The 24,419-nt window shown below is 39.1% G+C and overlaps 1 protein-coding gene across 16 annotated transcripts in view; it reads right to left on the reverse strand.

Moving 5' to 3' along the window:
* Nucleotides 1–3,832: 3,832 nt before the first annotated feature.
* The window catches only part of RGS7 (regulator of G protein signaling 7), a 429,184-nt gene continuing 408,597 nt past the window's right edge, over nt 3,833–24,419 (reverse strand). For 3 of the 16 annotated variants that reach the window (XM_073338225.2, XM_073338222.2, XM_073338223.2), the window contains 4 exons: nt 23,336–23,522; nt 19,904–19,993; nt 18,524–18,577; nt 3,833–4,315 (listed from right to left, as the gene is read on the reverse strand). In XM_073338225.2, the coding sequence (XP_073194326.1) occupies nt 4,064–4,315; nt 18,524–18,577; nt 19,904–19,993; nt 23,336–23,522 (583 nt within the window). In that variant the 3' untranslated portion in view covers nt 3,833–4,063. Of the gene's footprint in view, nt 4,507–11,522; nt 11,657–15,321; nt 15,359–15,381; nt 15,735–16,856; nt 16,938–18,523; nt 18,578–18,806; nt 18,849–19,633; nt 19,816–19,903; nt 19,994–23,335; nt 23,523–24,419 lie in introns of those variants that run through there. The other 13 variants (XR_012158164.2, XR_012158163.2, XM_073338226.2 and 10 more) reach the window with 13 other exon arrangements.

A 24,419-nucleotide genomic window follows, 5' to 3' on the forward strand; every position in this document is an offset into this window, starting at 1 on the left:
TTCTCTGGCAGTTTTTTTTTTTTAAATCGACCACAATTTATCTTAGCTCATCGTTTCTAAGCCAATCATGAATGGGGGATGGGTGGGAGGGAAGGGTTTCTGATTAAGATCTCTGAATGGTTGTGTATGGCAATACTGCACTTCATCAATTAAAATCTGGCCTCTTTACTCTCCTGATTCATCAATTTCAATACCACCTTCCCCTGTCAGTTCAGTTTTTGGCCACCACAGTTAGTCAGTTCTCATTCACCACCTCCACATTCCCCTTCAATAAATTCAATTTTAGATCATTTCCATTACCTCTCTTCCAGCACCACCTAAGAATTTTACCCTATTCCCCTTCACCTTCTCCTCCTCCCCCCTTGGCCTACAAGATTTGGGATGTTCAGCTGTCTTCATCTTGAGCAAAGCATGGGCGGACATTTCCCTCACTGTTCCCATGGAGATGCTGGTGAATGCCTAACTGCCTCCCCTGGGGCCTGCAAAGCAGCAGTCTCAGCCTCCCCAACCAGGCAGTTCCAGCAGGAGAAGGACTCTGTTATTTTCATCTCCTTACCAGGGTAGGGTGGGGAGCATGACAAGAAGCTCTTTTCATAGGCCTACGGCAACGTTTCTCAACCAGGGGTACATGTAGCCCTGGGGGCACGCAGAGGTCTTCCAGGGGGTACATCAACTCATCTAGATATTTGCCTAGTTTTATAACAGGCAACAGAAAAAGGACTAGCGATATCGGTACAAACTAAAATGTCACACAGACAATGACTTGTTTATACTGCTCTATATACTGTACACTGAAACGTAAGTACAATATTTATATTCCAATCAATTTATTTCATAATTATATGGTAAAAATGAGAAATAAAAAAATTTTCAGTAATAGTGTGCTGTGACAGTTTTGTAATTTTATGTCTGATTTTGTAAGCAAGTAGATTTTAAGTGAGGTGACACTTGGGCAGCACGCAAGACAAATCAGACTCCTGAAAGGGGTACAGTAGTCTGGAAAGGCTGAGAGTCACTGGCGTAAGGTGTGCTGCAGGACCAGGAAGCCTTTCTCTTCCTTTCCACACATGGGAAATGGGGACAAAAGAATTGCTGTAGAGCCAGAAGGGAATAAACCACTTCCAGCCAACTCTTGGATCAGTCTGGAGCACTTCAGACTCGTTTTCACAGGAGTAAAGTGAGGAGGTGGGAACATTACCAGCTACCTGTGCTGAGGTGGGAGGCTCTGAATGGCTGCCCTTCCCCAAGAGCTGGAGAAATGTGAAAGGCAGTAGATCGAAATGGAGTTTCCCTGTGGAGTGATTTCTGTTTCAGGCCTGTGATCTCACTCTACTTCCAAGTGGCCATGTCTCCATGTCACTTAAATCACCAGTCCAATTGGCCTGACACCTGTTTGGCAGTCACAGCAGTGAGGTCAAGAATGAATAGGCTCAAGCTTAAGTATCTTTTTCTTGCTGGAGATCGTTCCTGACATTCACTGTTGAAACACTGGCATGGGGCAGTGCTGTGAAGTTTGTGGCTACAGAGAATTTTATTTTCTAGGCCTGTTATTTTAGTAACTGTCATGAGCTCTAACATTCACAAAATCCCCCATCTTTGTTACACCAAAACCCTGGGCCTAATTCACCTCTGGTATAAGTCCATTGTAGTTAATAGAGTTGTATCACTTAACCTGAGGCTGAATTTAAATCTTCAACTCCCACAGTTTAGAAGTTAGTCTTATTGTATTTATATCAAAGTAAATCCTTATTGTGCTAGGTGCTGTACAAACACAGAAAAGACACAATCCCTGCCCTGAGCAGTTTACTATCTAAAGATAATACAGGAGCAAGAACACACACAACTGGATGCATTTCAATATACTTACCAAACTTTTTGATCGACCAACCTGTTCCAAAGTGATCTGAAGAATCTATGTTCTTGTGAGTGTGCTCCATCTGGAATAGCTACTGCATGGATTTGAAATGCCCCCCACTTGAATGGTGATGATTCAAAACAGACGTTGGTATCTACTTAGTTAACTTTTAATGAGATACAGGTGATGCACCATTTGATGCAATTGTCGGAAGAATGATCACAATGACAGCAGAAGAGAGAAATATATATCGTTACATGGCTCCAAGAAGTGGAAAAGAGCACCTAGTTTCAGTAAATTGCCCAGCACAGATGCTTCAGAGCTTTCAAAGTTTGTATCTGATAAATTGGCCTGTGGTTAAGGAAAAGTAAATCTTAAACAGTTGAGAGTTTGGGTTTCATTTTGAATAACCACTCCAAAGCCTGGATATTTATTTCAATACCATCTGAATTACTCAAACCTCTTGATTGTATTGGGTTCATCTGAATGGAGATCCTGTACAATCAAGCTCCCATGTGAGATTTCCAGTTTTTCCTGCTAAAGCGTCAGATGAATCAAAAGAACAAAACACACATGGTATTAGAATACTCTCATTCCAATCCTAGCTGGAAACTAGCCTAGGTGAAGCATCACCTAAAAATAACAAATTATTGGTGGAAAGGAACACTATCCTAAAACATCAAAAAAGTTGGGTTCCTGGATGATTTTGTGCTGTGTATAAAGGTTTGGTTCATTTATTTTATTCACACTCATTTGCTCATCATTACCCACGGTACAGAATGACTGAGCCGAGATGTGTCACCCATCTAGTGTTTCTGAGATTGTCCCAACCTTTATTTATTTATTTAGAGAGAGCTCTAAGGTGACTCAAGTTAGGTTATCCAAAAAATGAGCTCTAAAGGTGTAAGAGTGAAGTCCTTACTGCTTGTGTTCATTAGAGCCCCAAAGCAGCAATGCACTAGAGCATTAATGTGAAATCAGTGGCATGATTCATGGTTCAAGTTAAGCATGTAGTTAAATACTTTACTGGACCGAGGCTAAAGAGCAGACAAAGTTACAGTTTGGGTAGTTAATCTTACATAAACTTCCTTTTGTAGATTAATGTGGATATGGCATTCTTCAGTTCCCGCCCAAAGCTGGGATGCAGTGTTTTCTTCCCAAGGATAACACCTACCACGTTCCATCCCAATTATGGAAATTTACCTACTGCTGATGTGATAGAAAAGGAATATACATTAACGGTTTTCCCATCCCATTTGTTTATCCTATTTTATAGTGGGGCTAAGCGTACGTGTGTGTGTTATACATACCAATCACCCCTTTCTCAAAGAAAGAACTATTTGCACAATGATTGAGCAGAATGGAGTCCTTGAATTGGAATTCAGAGACATGACATTTGCAGTCAAAGGACTGCTCTTTGAAAACAGTATCTTGAACCACAGTATCATCTTTTTAGTTAAAAAAATACTACGAGAAATGATTGTGGGAAAGTAACATTTTCTTGCCCAACAGCTCTGCTCTCTCTGTGCATTCAGTCAGCTTTGCCCACTTCAGTGAGTGACTTATGTTTTACTGCTTTTTGTTAAAACAATGAACTGAACTCTATTTCTTCTTGCGCTTCAGCAGAAATATTTGCTAAATTTCTATCTGGTTTCACAGGTGTCACTGGGGACATTATTTGCAGACAAAAGGGGTCTAGTCTAGCCTGCAAAAGTTTCATGTATTTACTGGTGATGATGAATAAGATGAAAAGAACCCAATTTGATCCAAAGCACAAGCTGACTTGGCTTGGTTGATAGTTAGAAAAAAACATTTTTTTACTTGTAAAATAGGTGGGTTTGATCTGGAGTGAGTTAATCAGCAAACGTGGAACTCCAGGATGCCATTTGAAAGTGCACTCAGAACTCCACTTTGAATAACTTTTCAAGATGGCTTTCTGTTTTTTGACTCAGCATTGAAATCCCAAATTTACCAAAGGAAAGAGATTCTGCATCTTTTAATGAAAGATAAAACAACAATATAAACATACACAAATTTACAGAGAAAGGATCAACTTTAATACATTTGGATTCAAAGGTGTTCTTTTTTAAATATGGTATAAAAATAAATGCAAGAAACATTAACAGAGAATATACAGACAACAGACAAAGACACAGGCTTTCTTTCTCAGTGTGAATACGTCAGTGAAATGGAACTTGCTGTGCTAATTTATTGTGCAATAAATGTGATGCCATATGTATATTTATTAGTATATGCATGTTTTTTTACATTTCTTCCAGTTCGTGAACTGACCGTATTTTTTAATAAACTGTGTCTAGCAGAAGCTTTTTTTTTCACTGTACTTGAGCTTGCAGAAAATAAAATGACACAGATCCAGCTTGATATGAAGGAGGAAGTGAGCAGACATTTTTCAAAATGGAGGCATCGAAAGGTTAGAGAGTCCCTCGGAGTCTGTAATGCCTTAGTATACACAAAAGAAAACAAGTCAGGTCCCTGCTCATGCAACATCTTGTTCTACTGTCCTCTGATTCAGGCAATCAGTGAGCTACAAAGTATGTATAATGATTTGAATCTGCTTCCATGCTACAAGGATGATCCTTTTAGTAGGACTGCACTAGACTGGTTAACCTCTTTGAAGTGAGCGATTTCCCCTGAGGAAAAGATAAAAACAAAAAACAGAAAACAGAGGCATGATCACTGAAAACCTGTTCATCAGCAAACACCTAGCAATTTGACAGTGATGTGGCAACATTATGGGGGCACCAATGGGAGCTAATGTCAAAACTTAAATTTGGAAACTGTTTTTGCTTTATACTTTGAAGACCTGCAGAAACCTGAATCCAAAACTGCCAACAGAGAGATTGTTTTGCATAATTATCCAGAAAATTATATACTACACAGTAACATCCAAAATGATCTGTTTGTGCTTAGCAGCAAGCCTATGGCTCAAAATAGCTTCAAGAAGGCTACTACAATACAGCATGCCTCAGAATGCATCAAGATGAATGTTCTGAACTGCAGTGATTCCAGACCAAGAAGTTACATAATCCACGCTGAAGGGTGGCTAAGTGCAGAAGGCAGATTATACATTAAATACAAGTAGGAAAGCATCCTTCCTGAGAGCTAAGCTAAAGTTGTTGTTTTTTTTGTGGGGCAGGAGGGGAGGAATATTCCTACTGTTTACAAGCATTGTACAGGTACATAACAGGTGCCCACGTGCACTGCTTTGAGGGCCCATGGATTCCATTTCATTACTTTGTTAAGAATTCCTGCTGATATAAAGGTATATTTTCGCATCTTAACTAACCCTGGTAATAAGGTGGAATGAATGCCCCCAGGGATTGGATCTAGAGTGCAGAAGAAGAAAATCTATAATGCAGCATAACTAGTGCCAGTCTGCTGCTACTCACGGAAGGAGCAAGCAGATTTCAGAGAGAATATGAGAAATGGGAAAAATCAAAACTTCAGACAAATTCTATATCTTTAACAGTAATTACAGGACAAACAAGCCTTTTTTTGTCCTGCCAGTGAAAAGCTATTTCTGTTATGTTTGCTGTTTTATTATTACTCAGCTGACTTACACAAATAGATCTGATGTTGATATCTATATTCACCATAAATTCAATTTTCCCCTTATAGGGATTCATAACTCAACTGTAAACTCTTGCTGAAACATGATGCATCAGCGTATCAACTGGAGTGGGTTTTCACAAAAATGAAATGCAATAACTCTTACATTTACAAGAACCAGAACTTTCAGTAGATCTGGATGCAATTTTTTCCCCCTACAACCTATTTGTTTTTAACAGAACACATAAACTGCCATGCTGGATTAGACTACTAGGCCATCAATATGCTGCCTCTGACAGTAAGGATAGTTGGTACTTCAGAAGAAGGCAAGTCTGCTCCCAACTACTCTCTCCTATCTCTACCTTCAGCCTCCTCACTCGCTCACCCATATCCCATTTTACAGTGCTTAAGCTGCATATGAAGCAACCATTTTATGCAACGCTTTCAATGCACATGTCCACTCTCACTGTTCCAGATTGCAGATTACATAAATTGGTCAGCAACTAAACTAATTTAGGAAATTTCTGCCAATAAACTACTTTAAAAAACAAACAAACATTTTTCTATCTAAGTTACAAAATTATTTTGTACTCATACATTCAGCATTTTCCTATTTTTAATATTTTTGAGTGCTACAATTCATCTAAGATTGGGTTCCTAATATTTAAGCTTTAAACACATGATTAAGTTCTTTTCGGAATTGGGGCTGAAAGTTAAGTGGTCTCAAAGAAGTGACAAATCTGTCATTGCTCAATAATGAAATGAGTTTGTAATGAAATTTTAAGTCTCATGCTTATTTATTTATGATTATAATTCTCTTGGGTGAGTGATTATTCTGACTTTATTTGGGTGGGGTTTGTGTCTTTGTCCAGGATAAGCCTTGAGAAAAAAGTAGTTTTTCCCAAACTGCAATTTATAATCCATAACATTACATTGTTTTCACTACTTTTCTTTTTAAGGAGGTAAGGAATGTCATGTCAGTTGTATGATAATTAAATAGATAATTTAAGGAGAGATTTTAAAAGGAGTCTAAGAGAGTTCTGCACCCAACTCCCATTGAATTTCAGTAGCATTTGGGTAGCTAACTCCTTTAGGCTGATTTGAAAATCCCAGCGAAATACATAAGCCCATGCTTAACTCTGATTTTTATGAAATTATTCACATGCATAACGTTAAGTATGTATTTAAGTATAGGGATTGGTGCACATGGGCTTTGCAACTTTCTGAATACATATTCATTCAGAAGATCTTGAGATAATGAAATCCCTTCTGTGAAGGGTGTGGGCTTCACTAGGACATTAATTTGAACAACAGTGCATGCTCTTGAACAAGGATCCAAGAAAACTACACAGATCAGCAATTATCAGCACTGTGAGAAAGCATTTGTTATGACATCAGGCAACAGAAGATTCTTACTCAGTTTTTAGCTGCAAATACCATACTAGCACCAGGTTCTTGAAAGTTTCGAAGTTCGTGAAACATTCAATGAACTAATGCTAAGTTCTTATCCCTTTCCTCTTTGCCTGGTTTTGGGGAGGTATTTATGATATCTTGTAAAAATAATTTTGATTCAAAACCAGGCAAACAGTGGCAGTTTTGATTAAATTACTTTGAATTTTGAGACATGCACAATCCAATACATGCACTATTTTAAATTTGCTCCACAGATGCAGTAAGTGGTTATGTGCAGTTTTTAGTATTTACAAATTAGCTTTAAAGTAAAACAGGACAGTTGAACATACTATAGCTTCACACAACAACAAACGTGAGTGATGGAAAAGACCCTCTATAGCTCCATCTTGCTCCCCTAGTATGTTTTCCAATCTTTTGGCCACTCTGGCTTTCAAATTTCCAAGCAATGGGGCTGCACTACTTCCCCAGGAAGACTATTCTACTGCTTAAAAATATGAAATGTGGCAATGGTAGCTGAACAGTGTGCATGAAACTTCACGTGTCCCACTCTAGAAGATCATAAGAGATCTACTTTACAAGAAAAATGTGGTTCTGGTCAGAAAAGAGGCTATTTAAACATGGCAGCTTCTTATTCAACAGATCTGCTTCTTTGTGCATTTGGAATCATATCTATGCATTTTAGTGTGAAAACAAGATTTAACTACATTCTATTTGTATTAATATATGGAGCCCAAGCAGCTAAGAGAAAGTTGGATTGCATTCTGGCTCGGACATCGAACAAAATGAATAAGTTCCAGTTTGCAGAATCTTGACCTCAAGGTCTAGAAAGCTGTACACCTCAAATCCATTCTAAAGTGTACTTCTATTCTGAAAGCTGACTATTTTAAAAAAGCATGGTAGGGTTTTATATTTATTGCCTCTCAAGGATTTCCAGATGTGCTCAATTTACAAAAAAGTTGGTTTTTGTCTAGATGTCACCTCTCCTAAATCATCCAGTGAACAGACAGTCAAGTTGGGCTCTTTTTTTCTTGTGCATCATCACATCACTGTAATAAAGATTCCGCAGGCCAAATTATGATCTCAGTGACACCTCTGCTTCTCCATTAAAAGTGCGTGAACAGGTGTAACTGATTGGAATTTAGTAAACAATTCTGTAGATGAAGCACAAAAAGGAATAGAGTGCAGCTCGCTTGCTCTCTCTCAGATATATTTACTCTTGGGGTGCTAACAGAAGTAAAAACAATAGAAAATTGTTTGAGTCACAACAATCAGCAGATAGGCTTCTGAATACTTACAGGCAACACAGCTGTTGAGTAACAAGATGATATTGATACTTAGTTACTTTTCAGAGTAGTACTCTGAGGCCCATATCTGAACTTTTCCAAAAGTAAGAGGATGTTCTAATCCAGCAATTTTGTCTGCACAGGTGTAGCAGAGAAGAATATTGCCCTGCAATTGGAATCTGGATAACAATTATGGTATAATGGACATGCTAAATCAGAATCCAGCTCAAATGCTGTGTTGACTTTCGAAGGCTAACAGACTAGAGAGCAGAAGTATTGGCACAGTGAGCAGGTATGACTGAATACACACAGGCAAGAGACGCGTTGATTAAGGTGCTAATGTTTTATGTCTGGTTTCAGAGTCGCAGCCGTGTTAGTCTGTATCCGCAAAAAGAAAAGGAGGACTTGTGGCACCTTTTATGTAGTTACTTTTCAGAGTACAAATGTACTTTAAAGTATACAGAGAAAATTACACAACCAGCTAAACCAAGTAGTTGAGCAATTTTAGGAATTATTTAGGGCCAGGAAGAAACATATAAAATCTTATCCAATTAAACTCCATATTAGAACTGAAGACACATTGACTTATTTACATAGTACCACACTAATGTCTCAAATAATTCACAAACATCCCAGGAACAATTTCAATAAAATACGTTACTGGTTTATACAAGCCAACGTTAAAACTCCATATGGGCTGGGACTGAAACACATGGAAGAGGAATGGTAGAGGGAAAGAAGAAGATACATGTTTAACCTTTAAAAAGGTTAATTCTCATCAGCCCAACAGCCCCTTTTTATGTTTTTTTTTTTCATTATTAGAGCAGATGCTGCTCAGTTGATTCAATATCTCTAGAGCTACTAGTAATAAAAATCCCAAGCGTCTAACTGTGTAACAGATGCATAATATGCACACTGGCGTGAACATAATGAGATCAAGAAATTTTACCATACCCTTTGCTCTCACAGTTATTCATCTGCTCATGTGTTGCACACATGTGGCATGCTGGCAACATGGCTGGTTTCAGCATGAGAAACTCCCAAGTGAAATCCCAGCTTTCTACAAATAAAGGCTTTATTTGTTCGGAGTAGGACATCTGGAGAGATCAAGGAGCGCAGACAGTAATACTCAAAGAAATACTTTTGTAGGCTTTAGCCAGCCATTATTCCCCTTAATGTAACTTTCTGGGCCAAAAATCCTTCCCCATCTTCTACAGATGGCTGTGCCTGCAGTCGCACGGATATGCTTCTGCTTCAAGAAATAGGAAGAAGCAAGATTTATAGAGCTTGTACAAGTATTCTCACCACAACAGTGGTACCAAGGAGCCCAATAGGCTTTGTGTGTGTGTGTGGGGGGGATTCAGGGCAGGGTCAAAATTCTTCTTCCCTTCAACGTGTTGTAAGGATTTGCACTCCTGTGGCTAGGGAGAAGGAAAATGTCTGATCATGGCCAAAGATGTGGCTCCATTCAGACCACTTCCAACGGTGGTGACTAATTGACAGAGTGAATAGAGGAGGAGCAAATGGGTCTTAGAGTAAGTGGCTTTCCTTGTTTTGCTATCTCCCCCCATTTTTCCACTGTCTCTCCCTCTTTATTCCTCCTTTTATTCATTAAAAGGTGACTCTTTCCTTCAATGAAACTTCAGGCCTTCCCTAGACTGAGACCTGGGAGAAAGGTTGACTTGCTTAACAGTTGACGTGTGGGGTAGAAAATAAATAAGGCTTAGAGAGTAAATTTTTCAAAAGCTGCCTACGTGACTTAGAAGCCTTAGAAGGTCTTGTGAGAGTCAATTGCTCCTAAGTCACTTGCGTACTTTTGAAAATTTTACCCAAGGTTTGTGTGTTAGTTTGAAATGGGACTGATTTGTGAAATGATTTTATTTTCTTCTGAGACTGCAGCAGTGACCAATGGGGTTGGAAAGAGGAGCCATCAAGTGTTATTGAAGCCTGGCACAACAGGAAGAGACAGAGACAGTGGTTACATAAGGGGAAGCACCTTTGAGGTGCTAGGTTCTAGTCATTTGTATCTCAAACCTACCCTGACAAATATGGTCCTGTTACTCTGTTTGGGCCAAATCCTGGAGCCTTACTCAGGCAAAACTTTACTAGGAATGGAGTAAGATATTGCTCTTTGTTTATTTTGGTTAATTGTTGGCAGAGCTGGGCAGGAAATGCTATGCATGATTTTGAAAATATTTCCTGTCCCAAATCAGGAAGAAAGTTGAAATCTTGAAAATCTTGAACCAATTAAAAAAAAAGGTTTGAGTCAATCAAAATGTTTTATTTCAATAACTGTGAAATGTTTTGTTTAGATTTTGACCATATTTTATTTTAAAATATTTTAATTTATATGTGTATATATTTACAATCTTTAGCTTACATTTTGAAACAAAAAGTAATTTTGAATCAGAAAACAAGAATTTGTTGTTTAGAAAATGTCTGAATGGAATTTGTTGACAATTTGGGCATGTGGGGAGATGTCAAGAAATTCATAGAAACCAACACTTTCCCCTGAAAAGTTTCAGTTTTGGCGAATTGGCTAACTTGGTTTTCTAACAAAAAATGTTTCATTGAAAGATTCCTGAATAGCTCTAGCTGTTAGTAATAAACTAGTACATTTTAATTTTCAAAATTGGCTTCTGTGAAGACTTACTCGATAAGTCTAACTTAATAACCTCACATAGTTCTGTATTGGATTCATAATGTCCAATGATTGAGGTTCCATTAAGTTCCTTTCATTGTTACATATGAAATCTTACACGTTTGTGCACAAAGATCACTTAAGAATGATAACATGAAGAATCAATTACCATTTTCACATCTATTGTCTAACATGATCCTAAAAGGATTGGATGTAAAACCAACTCTAAGAACACACAAAGTCCATCACCCACTGATGGAAATAAGTGTGAAGGACAGTTTAAGCAATTTGAATTTCCTTCTGTATGCCACAATTTGACACGTCAATGCTAAGTGATATTTTGTTGAGCCATTGTGAAAATACGCTGTGTTTAATGGTCCCGACAATTTTACATCTCATGCATCAAATACTCTAATGTTTGCTCATTTGGCTGGAGATGATAACATCAAGGGACACTGGTAAATATGCCTATAAGGCAAGCAGGAGTGGATGCCTTAGGGCTTTAGCACTGAGCCCTATAAACCTTTTCTGCTCAAGTCACTGGTTCACTTCTCACCTAATAGGTAGTGAGTGAAGGTTACTATCATCTGATGGCTGCTTGGTATACTATATGAACTGAGTTTGGTGGTCTATTTGTTTCGTTGTGGATGTATATCCACATAACAAAACAAAAACCAATCTGCAACTTGTACACTTCTTGGCTGTCTCTGGAGTGAGGCAGTATAACTCACTGGATGTGGAGATAAAACTAGCTTATCACCTTAAAGACAATCTCTTCAGTTTTGACTTCAGGAACATTGAGCACAGCAGGGTGCAGGAAACTGGCACTGCCCATAAATGGAAAACATCTGTAAATAGGCTATCAGTCCAGCACCTTTCATGAATCCTAAATTTCTGTGAAAAGTTAAAAAACAGAAGTCATCCTTCAAGGACTTCTCTACTATACAGCCTCTTAGGTTTATCTGTGCTCCTTTACATAGCAACAAATGTATATAGATATTTCTTTTTGTTTCTACACTTAAATTTATTACCAGAGCTGACTGAAATTTCATGACTTAAGTTTTATGTGATCTTTTTCATAAAATGTTTGATGTTCAATGAAAACATCCCCCAAAGAATTTTGATTAGAAATTTCATAGAAAAATTATTGCGATCCGATGGGTTTTTTACAGTCATTTTTTTTTAATTCCCACAAAAATGTGTCACAGGTGTTTCAGCCAGCTCTATTTATGATATCTGAAAGGAGATAGGATAGGATTTAAATACACTGTTGAAGTCCTACAAAAAGAGTGAACACAGATACGTTATTCCAGGGAACTTCTAGGCTGGCTTTGAAGGTGGAGGACTTTGACATTGCAATCAAACATGCAGCTGGCAAAGCCCTCAGACAGCACACTTATTGCTCACACACATCTGACATATTGCATTAAGGGGGACGTCAGGGGCAAGCCCAGCCAACTAAGTTGAGGTAAAGGTGTTAACCTGCATCCACACTAAGGAAAGGTCATGGTTCTATATTGCGGTTAGTTAATACATATTAGCTAGCTTCAACCTAACCTCAGGCTCTTTTTCTGACCTAGTAAACCCCCTCCCTCTGTTGCATGGATTGTTCTATTTACTGGCAGCCAACTATCACTTCCTTCCTCTCTGCTCAAGTTGCAGTAAGTTTGTAGTTTGCTATTACTCACTGCCCCAGTGAGCAATGTGGTGCTTTGCTTATAATTCCCCTCCACACAGACAGACTTCCCTCAATAGGCTGTAACCTTACAATCTACCTTGTCTAGGGAGTGTTACATTGTTGCATCTCCCCAGGAGCACATCAGAGAACAAGTCCTGACTCAGTCACAATTCCCCTCTTGCTCTGGGAGACAGAGTAAATTAGTTACTTATAGAATCCTAGGTTTAGAAGGGGCCAGAAGAGACATCTAGTCTGGCCCCCTGCCAAGATGCAGGATTTCTGTCTAAACGAAGGGTGGGCAAACTTTTTGGGCCAAGGGCCACATCTGGGTGGGGAAATTGTATGCAAGGCTGGGGCAGGGAGTTGGGGTGCGGGAGGGAGTGCAGAGTGTGGGGGGGGTGCGGTGTGCGGGAACGAGCCACGGATTGGGGCAGAGGAGGGGTGCGAGGTGTATGAGGGAGCTCAGGAAAGGGGACTGGGATGCAGGAAGGGTGTGGAGTGTGGGAGGGAGCTCAGGGCAGGGCGTTGGGGTGCAGGAGGGCTGCGAGGTGCAGGCAGGGAATTGGGGGGGGGCGGGGTGCAGGAGGCGTTTGGGCTCCGGCCTGGCGCCGCTTACCTAAAGCAGCTCCAGGGTAGCAGCGGCACGCACCGGGGCCAGGGCAGGCTCCCTGCCTGCCTGCCTGCCCTGGCCCCACGCCGTGCCAGGAAGTGGCCGGAATCACGTCCCTGCGTGGCCCCTGGGGGAGGGCTCTGCACACTGCCCTTGCCACGCCTCTAGGTACCTCCCCTGAAGCTCCCATTGGCCGCGGTTCCCTGTTCCCGGCCAATGTGAGCTGTGGAGGTGGTGTCTGGAGGCAAGGGCAATGCATGAAGCACTCTGCGCCCCCGGCCCCTGGGGCCCCAGCGACGTGGTGCTGGCCGCTTCTGAGAATGGTGTGGGGCCTGCGGCCTCATTGCTATTTTTAGATCTCTAGCTCAACCACTGTGAGCAGGAGTCTGTTTACTTGGGCTGGGAGGCTCTCTCCCAGCTGCTGGGCAGGCAAGTGGAGGTGGGAAGAGCCAAGGGTTCCCCCACTCTCTGATTCCTCTCCACCACCCTGCCTGCCCACGGGACTAGAATAGGGGTATCAGGCAAATAAAACCTGCTTTTCCCACAGTGGTCTCATCATAATCTGAGCAGCTCCACAGGGGGATACAAAGGCATGCATGGCTGAGAAAGATTTGTGATAATCTTGCCTGTAGCTACTATTCCAAATCAGTGCACATGCCTCAACTGAACATCTACATGTCACTTCATTTTCGGTGTGCTGCAATGTATTTCTGCAGAGTTATTTGGGAGTTCTGAGTATACAAAAGCAAAATAAAGAGAAGAATTTTGCCTTTTTGCTATTCATTTCTATATACTCGTAAAACGTATTGTGATCAGTAATAAATGCCACATTTATATAGAAATCTTTTCACCATGCTATTATTGTGTCTATATAGTGCACACCTTTATGGCATCATTGATTGATATTGGTTTATAGTAGAGAATACCAGGAGGGTTATAATTTTGCAGCTATGAAGTTTATGTGGCAATATAAACATGCAGATATCTATAGCTCATCAATATTTGATAGCATGTAGTACATTTAGGATTTTCACAAAATGAACTGAATTACTGAGAGCTTTCTAGAAAGATTTTTTTTCCAGTCTCCAAGAAATACAAAATTGAATTTAGCTTTTCTGTCCTTTATTTTTTTTTACTGTATCACACGGCCAGAAAAATGAATCATTCTATTACAGAAATAACTATATTGTGTAATGAAGGGAAAGACTCAAGAGAACTTTCTGATTTAGCAAATGCTTTTGCAGGCAAGTGTAACCCAGAGTGAGTCTCTGTCCCCCCCTCTATGGTTCTCTAAGTTGTTAGAGGGCCATGCTTTTAGCTTCAGAGTTCTGGGGTACAGCCCCACAAACAATCTAGCCAGGGTATTGTTATACAATTATATCAATTTGTAAACTGACGGGGTGCTGGTTTGCAAAATCCAGAAGTCCACTTTTCACTCTACCTGCCTTACTCACACTGAGTTGCACCTTGCTACTGAAGCAGTTACATTGAGATCAATGCATTGAAGTCACTGAACCTGCTTGAAGAGAAGGGTACTACTCACCTTGAGTAAAGATGGCAGAATCAGGCACCTGGGACTAGTTTCAAAAGGGGCATAGGTGCCTAAGCCTAACATTTAGACACCCTGGGTATTCACAGCACCTAAGTCCCCCTTGTGAATCAATCTAGCCCTCAGTCTTTATCTCAAGCAAAACTACCACAAAAGTCACTGAGAGTGAGGACATCAGAATTGTCCCCAACAGAGTCTTTATGGGGAAGTCCTCCTGGTTTCCAGTCCAGTCACGATCACTGATGTTCTGGGTGATGGGACTATGCCTAGAACTTTTTATGGCTAAATTTTCAAAGAGATGCCTTTGCTGGGCATGCAAACTATCCATGTGCATACACAAACAGGACATTGTACATATGAATATGGGCAGCTGGTGAGCAACTGAGTGCACAAGTACTCCCATTGGCAAGCAACAAGTCCAGATATGTCTGTGCTGTTACTGTTCAGTGTGTGCGCATGTGTACTACACAGTGGCAACTGAAGTGCCTGTGTTTGAATAGTTGGCCCTTTTTATGGCAGTAGACACAGCTGATAAGAGCAGGACCTCCTGTAAAAGTGTTGCTAAATTGAGTTTTTCTGAGTAAAAAAGAGATATCACAGACGATAGAATCATGTCGCAAATACATAGCTCTCATTTTAGGGCCAATTCTGGGAGTTGCCAAGAGTCTGCTGTTTACAATGGGAGTTGAGGGTTTCGGCACCACACAGGAGATTTTCAGCACCTTGCAGAAATGGGCCTATCCGGAACCTTCTTACATCCTGGTAGTGGTGGGAGAAATAAGAAGAGTACTGATACTTTATTCCCACTCCCCAGTAACATGCCAGCACAAAAATAAAAAAATAAAAAAATAAAGGACCAAATACCTATATATCAAGGCAAAATGCTAAACATATAGTTGGGAAGACTTTGTCAGCCTCTTAAATTCTAGCCAACTACTCCGTTATTTCACCCATTCTTTCCTCACTTGCTCTCCTTTAGTGCTATATTCACCCCCAAATCTTTCCCCTGCCCAGACTCTCTTCCCCTTACATTCTTTCTTTTATGCTCCACCATTTTTTATTGTTCTTACCCTATCGCAGAATTGTTATTACTTAATGCAAATTTCCCAAATCATTCTGTGGCATCTACCTTGTTCTGGGGTACAGGGTGACAAAGTTCGAAAGACAAAAGTTATTAAAGGGAGTGGAGGAAAAGTGGAGATACATTTAGAGTGAGAATGAATACATTGCAGAAAAGTTAAAATTTACTTTGGGTAACATTCTTCAACAATTTACTGTGCATTAAATTTAACATTCTGGTTCATATTTTATCTGGGTTTTATCTATATATAGGACATTACATATTATATTAGATATTATTATTTTATTATATATTAGCAGTGACAGCTAAATTTTCTTCTCAACAGCACTAGTCAGACTGAAATAATTTCATCTGCACTGGGCCACCTTTGGTTCAAAACTCCCATAGTTATCCCAGTTATTGTAGGTTGCCACTTGTTGATTGGGAAAAGTTTAGCTCTCAAAAGTCACAGTATGTTGTAATTGTTCCCATGTTTTCTTTACTAGTACAGCCTTGATTATATAAGACATGAACTCCAATTAAACATCTCAGTGAAAGAAAGTATGAGTGTTATATTATGAAATTGTTTTATAGAACAATCTCTTTAGACAATACATAAATCACAGTGAAACATGCTGTGGCAACACCACCATGCAAAAAATAGGGGTTTTTGTTTCAAACTTTTTGTTTGTTTCATAGCTATTTATTTATTTTTAATGAGTTTTAGCTAACAACTTTTACCTGGACTTTCAGTGGCTTTGTCCCATTGAATCCAAATTAATTTCTGAATTTACAAAATAAGATACCCAATATGTATTACAGGAAACCTTTATCTATAATGAAACATCAAAAAATATATTGTTTTCTTTTAGCATGTGAGATACCCCCACAGCCTCATAGAACTTTGTTCTTTCAGTTCACTTGTTTCTTTTATGTTTAGCATAAAATAAATTTATTTTAAGGAGTTAAGAACTCATTATACAGGAGGCCGTTTATGAGAACTGCCCCTCCTCCCTTAGAAACTAAAAACAAAAACCATGATCTTTGCTGAAGCTCTTTATACTTTTCATTTCAACACACATAGCTCCATTAACTGATTGTCACAGCAAAAGCCACAACAAACACATACAGCAGCGTGAACTGCACAATTCAACAGACAATGCAGACAAACTTGAGTATAATCCAAGATCTTTCTACCTCTTTTCATAACAGGTTAGTGCTCGCCCTCAGTGTTGGTGTACAGTTTTTATGGCATGGAAAAATAGGGATGTTTCTGCCCTACAAAAATAAATGTGTTGAATGCTTTAGTTTGAACTTGTACAATGTCAAAAAAAACCCAAAGACTGGCACAAATAAAAATAATCCAGTAAGTGAGGACATCAGTGGAACTCATAGCTGGTGGTGGGAAAATGTGGATAGGAAATCCACCAACCTCCATTTTTACCTTGCTGGAACATCTTTCAAAAATAAATTCTTACTTTTCAGTGAATAAGGAACAGAGCAGAATTGAAGCATGTAGGCAGGAATTTTGGCTGCTTGTACTGTGTCACTGAAATGACATTCAAAGAAACCCCTAGTGCATCATAAGCATCAACTGCTCACAAGGCACCTTTGAACCTGAGAAGCATTATTAGGCTTGAGAGAAGTTGGGGACATTTGTTACAGGTTATTTCCCACCCCTTTCCATGCCCCATTATAAAATTGGCCAGACCCCATCTAGGACAAAATAGGAATAGCAAAAGGAAAGGAATCCAATGTATTAAAAAATGCATCAAACATAGTATTTGGGGAGGCCATCTTAATGCCACTATATAAAGCCATGGTGCGACCACACCTTGAATACTGTGTGCAGTTCTGGTCACCCCATCTCAAAAAAAGTTATATTAGTATTGGAAAGATACAGAGAAGGGCAACAAAAATCAGTAGGGGGATGGAACAGCTTCCATATGGGGAGAGATTAAAAAGAGTGGCACTGTTCTGCTTAGAAAAAAGATGACTAAGGGGTGTGTGTGTGTGTATGACAGACGTCTATAAAATCATGAATGGTGTGGAGAAAGTGAAGAGTGAAGTGTTATTCACCCCTTTATATAACACAAGAACCAGGGGTCACCCAATGAAATTAATAGGCAGCAGGTTTAAAACAAACGTAAGGAAGTACATCTTCACACAACGTGAAGTCAACCTGTAGAACTCATTGCCAGGGGCTTTTGTGAAGACCAAAATTATAACTGGGTTCAAAAAAGAATTAGAGGATAGATCCATCCATGGCTATTAGCCAGGAAAGTCAAGGACACAACTTATTTCTCCACATGTCCCTAAACCTCTGATTCCCAGAAGCTAGGACTGGACAACAGGGGACGGATCTTCTGATAATTGCCCTGTTCTGTTCATTCCCCCTGAAGTGTCTGGCACTGGCCACTGTCGGAAGACTGGATGCTGGGCTAGATGGACCCTGTATGTCTGTTCTTATGATGCACTAGGAAAAGTAACAGCATGAAGCAGGTTTCCAGATGTTCCTTTAGTTTAATAAAAAAAATGAAGAGTGAATTAACTCCATTTTCTAGGGTGTATTTCATGTTCCTTAATGCAGACAGTATGGCTCTCACAGGTCCTTTCCTCCATTTATGGCAACAATAACAACCTGGTTTTCTCTGAGGTTAGTCAGTAAAAGGAGAGAGAGCTGGGGGAGAACTGTAATGAAAGCCTAGTACAAAGCTGCCATTTCTATGTAAAGTTGTAAACTTGCATGAATGCAAAACTTTATCTGCTGTCATACAGGAGTAAAGGTGAGGGATTAGGGTGGTGGTGGGGAGAAAGGTATTTAATCGATCAGGCTTATTAGTTTGCCAAGGTAACAAACTTACCACATTGCGTGTGAATTTCTCAAAAGATGTTCGACGATCCAGTGTGTTTTCCAACTTAAATTAAAAAAAGGGGGAAATAAAAAAAGGAAAAAGAAAAGAAAAGGGGAGAAAAAAGAAGAAGAGCAAGAAACAAATAGAGCAGAAAAGAAGGATGATGAAACAATGGACTGCAAAACAAAGCTCATGTACAAATCAAGAAGCAAAAGTAGGTATGAAGCTGCTAATGAATGCCTGTTATATAACAATGGACAGGCAAAGCAGTTATAATATTTGATTAAAAAAACATTTCTCAGGTGGATCAAACTGGTTTGATTAAAAAGAAAAACTGAAAATAAAAAAAATAATGAAGAGCATTTCTTGTGTCAATGAACTGAGATTTGCAAAACTTAAGGACTTCGCATACACAGTAGCAGCTCTCTGGAACTTTCAACATTTCTCCATATTGGATGTTCAGAAACTAACATTTGAAAAAAACCATACAGTACTTCCATATAATTTTTAGGTTTTCATTTTATGCACAGGTTAGTATTATCAAGATCATAACTAGCTTACTACTACTTCTACATAGGATAATGGGCGTGATTTTGCAAACAGTGTTCCCAACTGATTGCAATAGGATTTCAGAATTTGTGGTGGTTGCAGAATCAGACCCACTAATAACAAACAACAATTTCATTATAGACTTTTGCATCGGAAAATGTTTTGGAATTTCCTTGCATTCAGCACTTTGACCCCCCTATCATGTAAGATGCTCCACACAGTGAGGGTTTGTCTGTGCTGAGCTCATTGCATAATCTGAACCTTAAAAAGCAAGGGTCATGTATCATGGTAAGATTTTTTGTTTGCCTGAGTATAACACGATCTTACATTCATATCAGATTCCTAACCTCATAAAAACTAGACATCTAATAACAGGGAGAGAAAGCAAAATCCTAGGATACTTTTAAAAAAAAATGAAATCAGAAGTTATTCATACCAGTGAGATCAATTTTAAACAAATTAGTAGGTTTTTAAAATAAAAATAAAGAAAAGGAAAATCATTATATTTGCAAATTTGCAAGACTATACTGCAGGCATTTTATTTTATTTAACGTACTTGTAAACTACTTTTCAGTTTAAATTGCTTGGTAACAGAAAGAGTGCTACAATGTGAGATGTAAAAATAAAAATAGGTTTTGGGCTAATTTAACTTATTAAAACATACACACGTGCAGGATCCATTTATCAAACTACTGTATGTATGTGACACTCTAAATAAGCCAACCTGGTTACCTACCAGATATCCAGCAGCACTTGCACAGGGGAGAGAAATCCACGTATTGTAGCAAACATCACCACCACTGAGCACAGTGGCAACAAAAAGACAAGATGGACTAATACCTTTTTCTTGGCCTGTAGCAGCTCCTGGTAGGCACTGGATCGTATAAAACGAGGATAGGAATCACTTTTCATCAGTTTGTAAATGTGCTCCTAAAGAGAAAAGACATAAAATTTAAAAAATTGACATTTTGAATTAATGTTCTGAAAACAAGATGCAGTGGACTAAGATCAAAAAGATGCATAACAGAATATTTAATGCCATTATCGAGAGATACTAGAGATACTAGAGATTATTATTCGTATATTTTTTATGGAAAGAGCACTCGCTGCAGTTCTAAAGTTAAGGCTGAATTGACTTTTGTACTTAAAGTAGAATCCACCACTTTGTCATGTGTGAAGAATACAGTGTACCTTCCCTTTAAATTACAGCACTCCTTCTGTATTGAATGAATTTTCTGAGAATTTACAAGTACATCAGCTAAATAGACTCTTCAAAACTTCCATTATAGATAAATTTACTAAAATTTAATCCATGGGCTACACTTGAAGACATTGTATTTAGGGTTAAATTAGCCATTCTGTTAAACTCCACTCTGTAGTGATACCATGAGGGGTGCAGAGTCAAATGTGTCTTTAAATTTAATCTAATCTGGGACTGCAAACACTATTATGCACTGATTGTAACTGCATCACTTCACTATAGGGCAGCGTTAAAGTTGTTTGGATGCCTTAACTGTCCATTTCCATACCATAACATGTTTGGATTTATTTTAAATTGAACCTTAACTATTTCCTGGATCTGGTTTTCAGATAATTACAATATCCCTGTAATATGTTTATCTGAAAATTACTGATATGTACTCAGACATAAATCCAGTTTAATGTAGTTATCTGGTAGTATTTATATATAGTAGTGTCCTGAGATCCCAGTCAAGATCATGCCCCATGAACTGGGCCACACGATCATACCCCAGGTACCGTTCAGATGCATGTGAAGTCATGCCCTGAAGAATTTACAAATATCTACAGAGCAGAGGCCACTCTAGCTATAGGTAAGCTAGGCAGCTTCCAAGGGCTGCAGATTTCTGGACAGTTGCCCAGGGTAGTAGATTTGGCCTGGTCGCCCATCTGTTATGACAGAGGGGAGACTGGGCCAAACCTGAGTGGCGCAGGGGACAGCATACTAAAGTGTGCCTAGGGCAACAGATTGTGTTGAGCGGCCTCTGCTACAGAGAGAGAGAATGCTCAGAAATCAAATTCAAAGAATGCCCTAAAAACTGAAGGGCTAAAATGTAAAGTAGTCTAAGTCCATGAGTCTGTATTTGTTTTTATACAGCTGGGGTGGGAGGGTTTAAAAAACCCAATATGAATAGAAATATAGATTTGTAAACATTCAATGAAACCAGTTTATAAAATAACTTAAACTCTCTCTTGCAGTATAGGGGAAATGCTGGCACAACAACACTGACCTAGTGAATGAACCTGAAAATGAAACCCCTAACACTTTATACAGTGCAAGCTGAGTGAATGGAGAAAGTAAACAAAAAGGGGACAAAATGTAGGGTAGAAGTCGATCAAATTTTCAAAGTTCTTTCAGTTTTGATAATCTAATGCATTTATAATCTCTGAAAAGCGATCATGTAAAAATAGCATCTTCTAACCCAACATGCTACCTTCATGCATTCAGAGTCAGATCTGGCCCCTTTAGTGAGTCTTTACACCATTTGATTTTTGTAAGCACAGCTAATGCAGCTAAGAGAGAACAAAGATGATTCTGTTCCTTCATCCACAGTATCAACAGAATTGGTTAACAATATTCAGCCAATTAAATCTTTGCAAACACCATTGCAAACAGCAGCCACACAGAAGTGTCACAGAGAATAACTTAACCTGCAGAACTTATTACTGGTAGTAATGCACAAGAACTAATGAACCCAGGTTGCTTCTCAGATTCCAGGTTAAGCTGGCAAAGCTGGAGTTAGAAAAAACATTTTTTTACTTGTAAATTGAACACATTAGATTTGGACTCTACAAGAGACAAATATGGAACCCCATGATGCCATTTTTATAGTGAGTCACTTACAGAGTAGAGCTGTATTTTAAACAAAAATAAAGTTATTTGTTTGATGCCCTAGAGGCTCTTCAACTTAAAACCTGGCAGACCATCACAAGCAGCAAATTCCAGAAGAAGGGGTCCTCTACTGAAAAAGTCTTTGCCACTTAAGCACCGTGGGTAAAGATCATAATGTTCAAGGCAGCACAGGTGAGTCCTATCCTGCTTGCTCTGAGTGAGAAGTGTTCACTGCCAGACTTAAATTATGCTGAACTGGATCAAAGGAAGGAGTTCTGATGGGAAAAAGCCCCTTTGCATAGAGACTGCATACTTCAGACCATACACAAATGGAAAAACTCTAGAAAGAAAATAAAGGAGTGTTGAACTTTCATACCCATTTTCAAAACTAGGATAATGGCAAGGAAGCTTGCTCTTCTTTAGCAATAGCAGTTTAAACATAGCTTTGCTTCCAGAGCTTCTGAAGTATTTAACTATGTAATTTATGTCTTTGTTTTCTGTGTACTGTACCATTAAATCTCTAAAGGTTCAGTGGAGGCAGACATCCATTGTGTGTTTAGTTTAATGCAGACTATTACAGAGGAGACATATATTGTGTGCTCTCTCGTGGAAATTTTGCTGTTTTGTGCTTTGCTATTCTCAATCTAAAACAAAGGCCACTCGGATTGGAGTTATCTGTTTGCTATGTGTATGGTACCATATTTCTTTATTAAAAAAACCTTAGGAAGTCATACTCAAACTGTCCTTCATTCCTAGAATATCACTCCTTGAAGAACAGTTCCTAGAAGCCTACCATGCTGTTCTGTGGATATTACTTTTACAATGAGGTTTATAAGGTTCACTTGTACATAGGTCAGGATTCAGAAATAACCTCAGTACAAGCCTTTGTATTTATTTCTCCTATGGGATAAACAATCTTTCCTTGGAATAAACTTTTGCCTCCTATAAACGCTAATGAGAGTTATGAACATGCATCCAGAGGAAAACAGATTCCTCATTTTGATTAAGAAAAGTCCTTCAAGAGCAGATCCTGAGAGGCAGATATTCATTTGATTTTCTGTAGCATTTTTTAATGCAATCGAGCAAAAGGATTAAGAAAACTGGTACCTGAAGAGAATTAGTTTCACTGTACCTATATTCACCACTACACCCCCTGCTAGCAGGGCAAATTCACACATCTGCAGAGGGCCAGCTTGAAGCCTTTGCACCACTACAGTCATCAAAATTGTGGCTCATATGACACTTAAGCAATGCATAGGTCTTAATCAAAGGAATGAATTTCCCCCATACTGCATTGATACTGATATTTTTAGAAAAGTGAACACTATATTATATTTACCAAATATGTGTGTTTGTAAGAGTGTGCATCAAGTGGCTGGTGCTATACCTCAGAAGTGCCTGGATGAAGATCATATACTGACCTGAGCATCTTCAAATGTGTATCTTCCTGGGTCCTTCACATTCTGTGTGGTTTTGTCATAACTTTTGGAATCAAGATTGATGGCACTGGGAGCTCCTGGAGCAAGAAACTCCTGCCAGATTTCCTGGACTCGAGCAGGTACTTCACGATTAGGTCTCTTCTTCAAATCTTCAACTGCTAACCAGAACCTATGGTAAAATATGGCAACTTGAATTCTAAGGTTAATTTCTTTCCTAGGTTCTGGTTTAATCAGCCTCTCATGGCCTTTTCTCATTAGTATAGTTTTTAATGACATAAAAAACTGCTTTACAGACATCACAGAAACAATACACAACAATGAGCAAAGTGATAGCCATGAATTTTGTGTTAGGATTATATAGCTTCTGTATAGGAATTGCCATACTGGCTCAGACCAGTGGTCTATCTAGTCCAGTATCCTATATTAAACAGTGGCCAGTATCAGCTGCTTCACTGGAAGGTGCAAGAAATCCTACAGGGTAATCTGCTCACAGGGAAATTTCTGCCTAACCCCCATCAGACAGAGGTTGCCTTGAAGAGTAAGATTTATAGAATCATTGAGATGTAGGGTTAGAAGGGACCTCAAGACACCTGTGCTGAGGCAGGACCAAATATACCTAGACCATCCTGAGAGGTTTTTGTCCAACCAGTAATGGGGATTCCAGAAACTGCCTTGGAAGCCTATTTCAGAGCTTAACTATCCTGATGGTTAGACAGTTTTTCCGACTATCTAAATTTAATTGCCCTTGCTACAGACTAAGCCCATTACTTGTTGTCCTACTTTCAGTGGACATGGAGAATAATTGATCATCGTCCTCTTTATAGCAGTCCTTAACATATTTGAAGACTGTTATCAGGTCTCCCCAGTCTTCTTTCTCAAGACTAAATATGCCCAGTTTTTTAAACCTTTTTTTGATAGGTCAAGGTTTTTAAACCCTTTATCATGTTTGTTGCTTTCCTCTGGACTCATTCCAATTTTCCCATATGTTTCTTAAAGTGTGGCACCTAGAATTGGACATAGTACTCGAGCTGAGGCTGCTGATTAGAGCAGGATAGTTATCTTCTAT

Source organism: Lepidochelys kempii, chromosome 3 (genome assembly GCF_965140285.1).
Source record: "Lepidochelys kempii isolate rLepKem1 chromosome 3, rLepKem1.hap1, whole genome shotgun sequence".
Taxonomy (NCBI): domain Eukaryota; kingdom Metazoa; phylum Chordata; order Testudines; family Cheloniidae; genus Lepidochelys; species Lepidochelys kempii.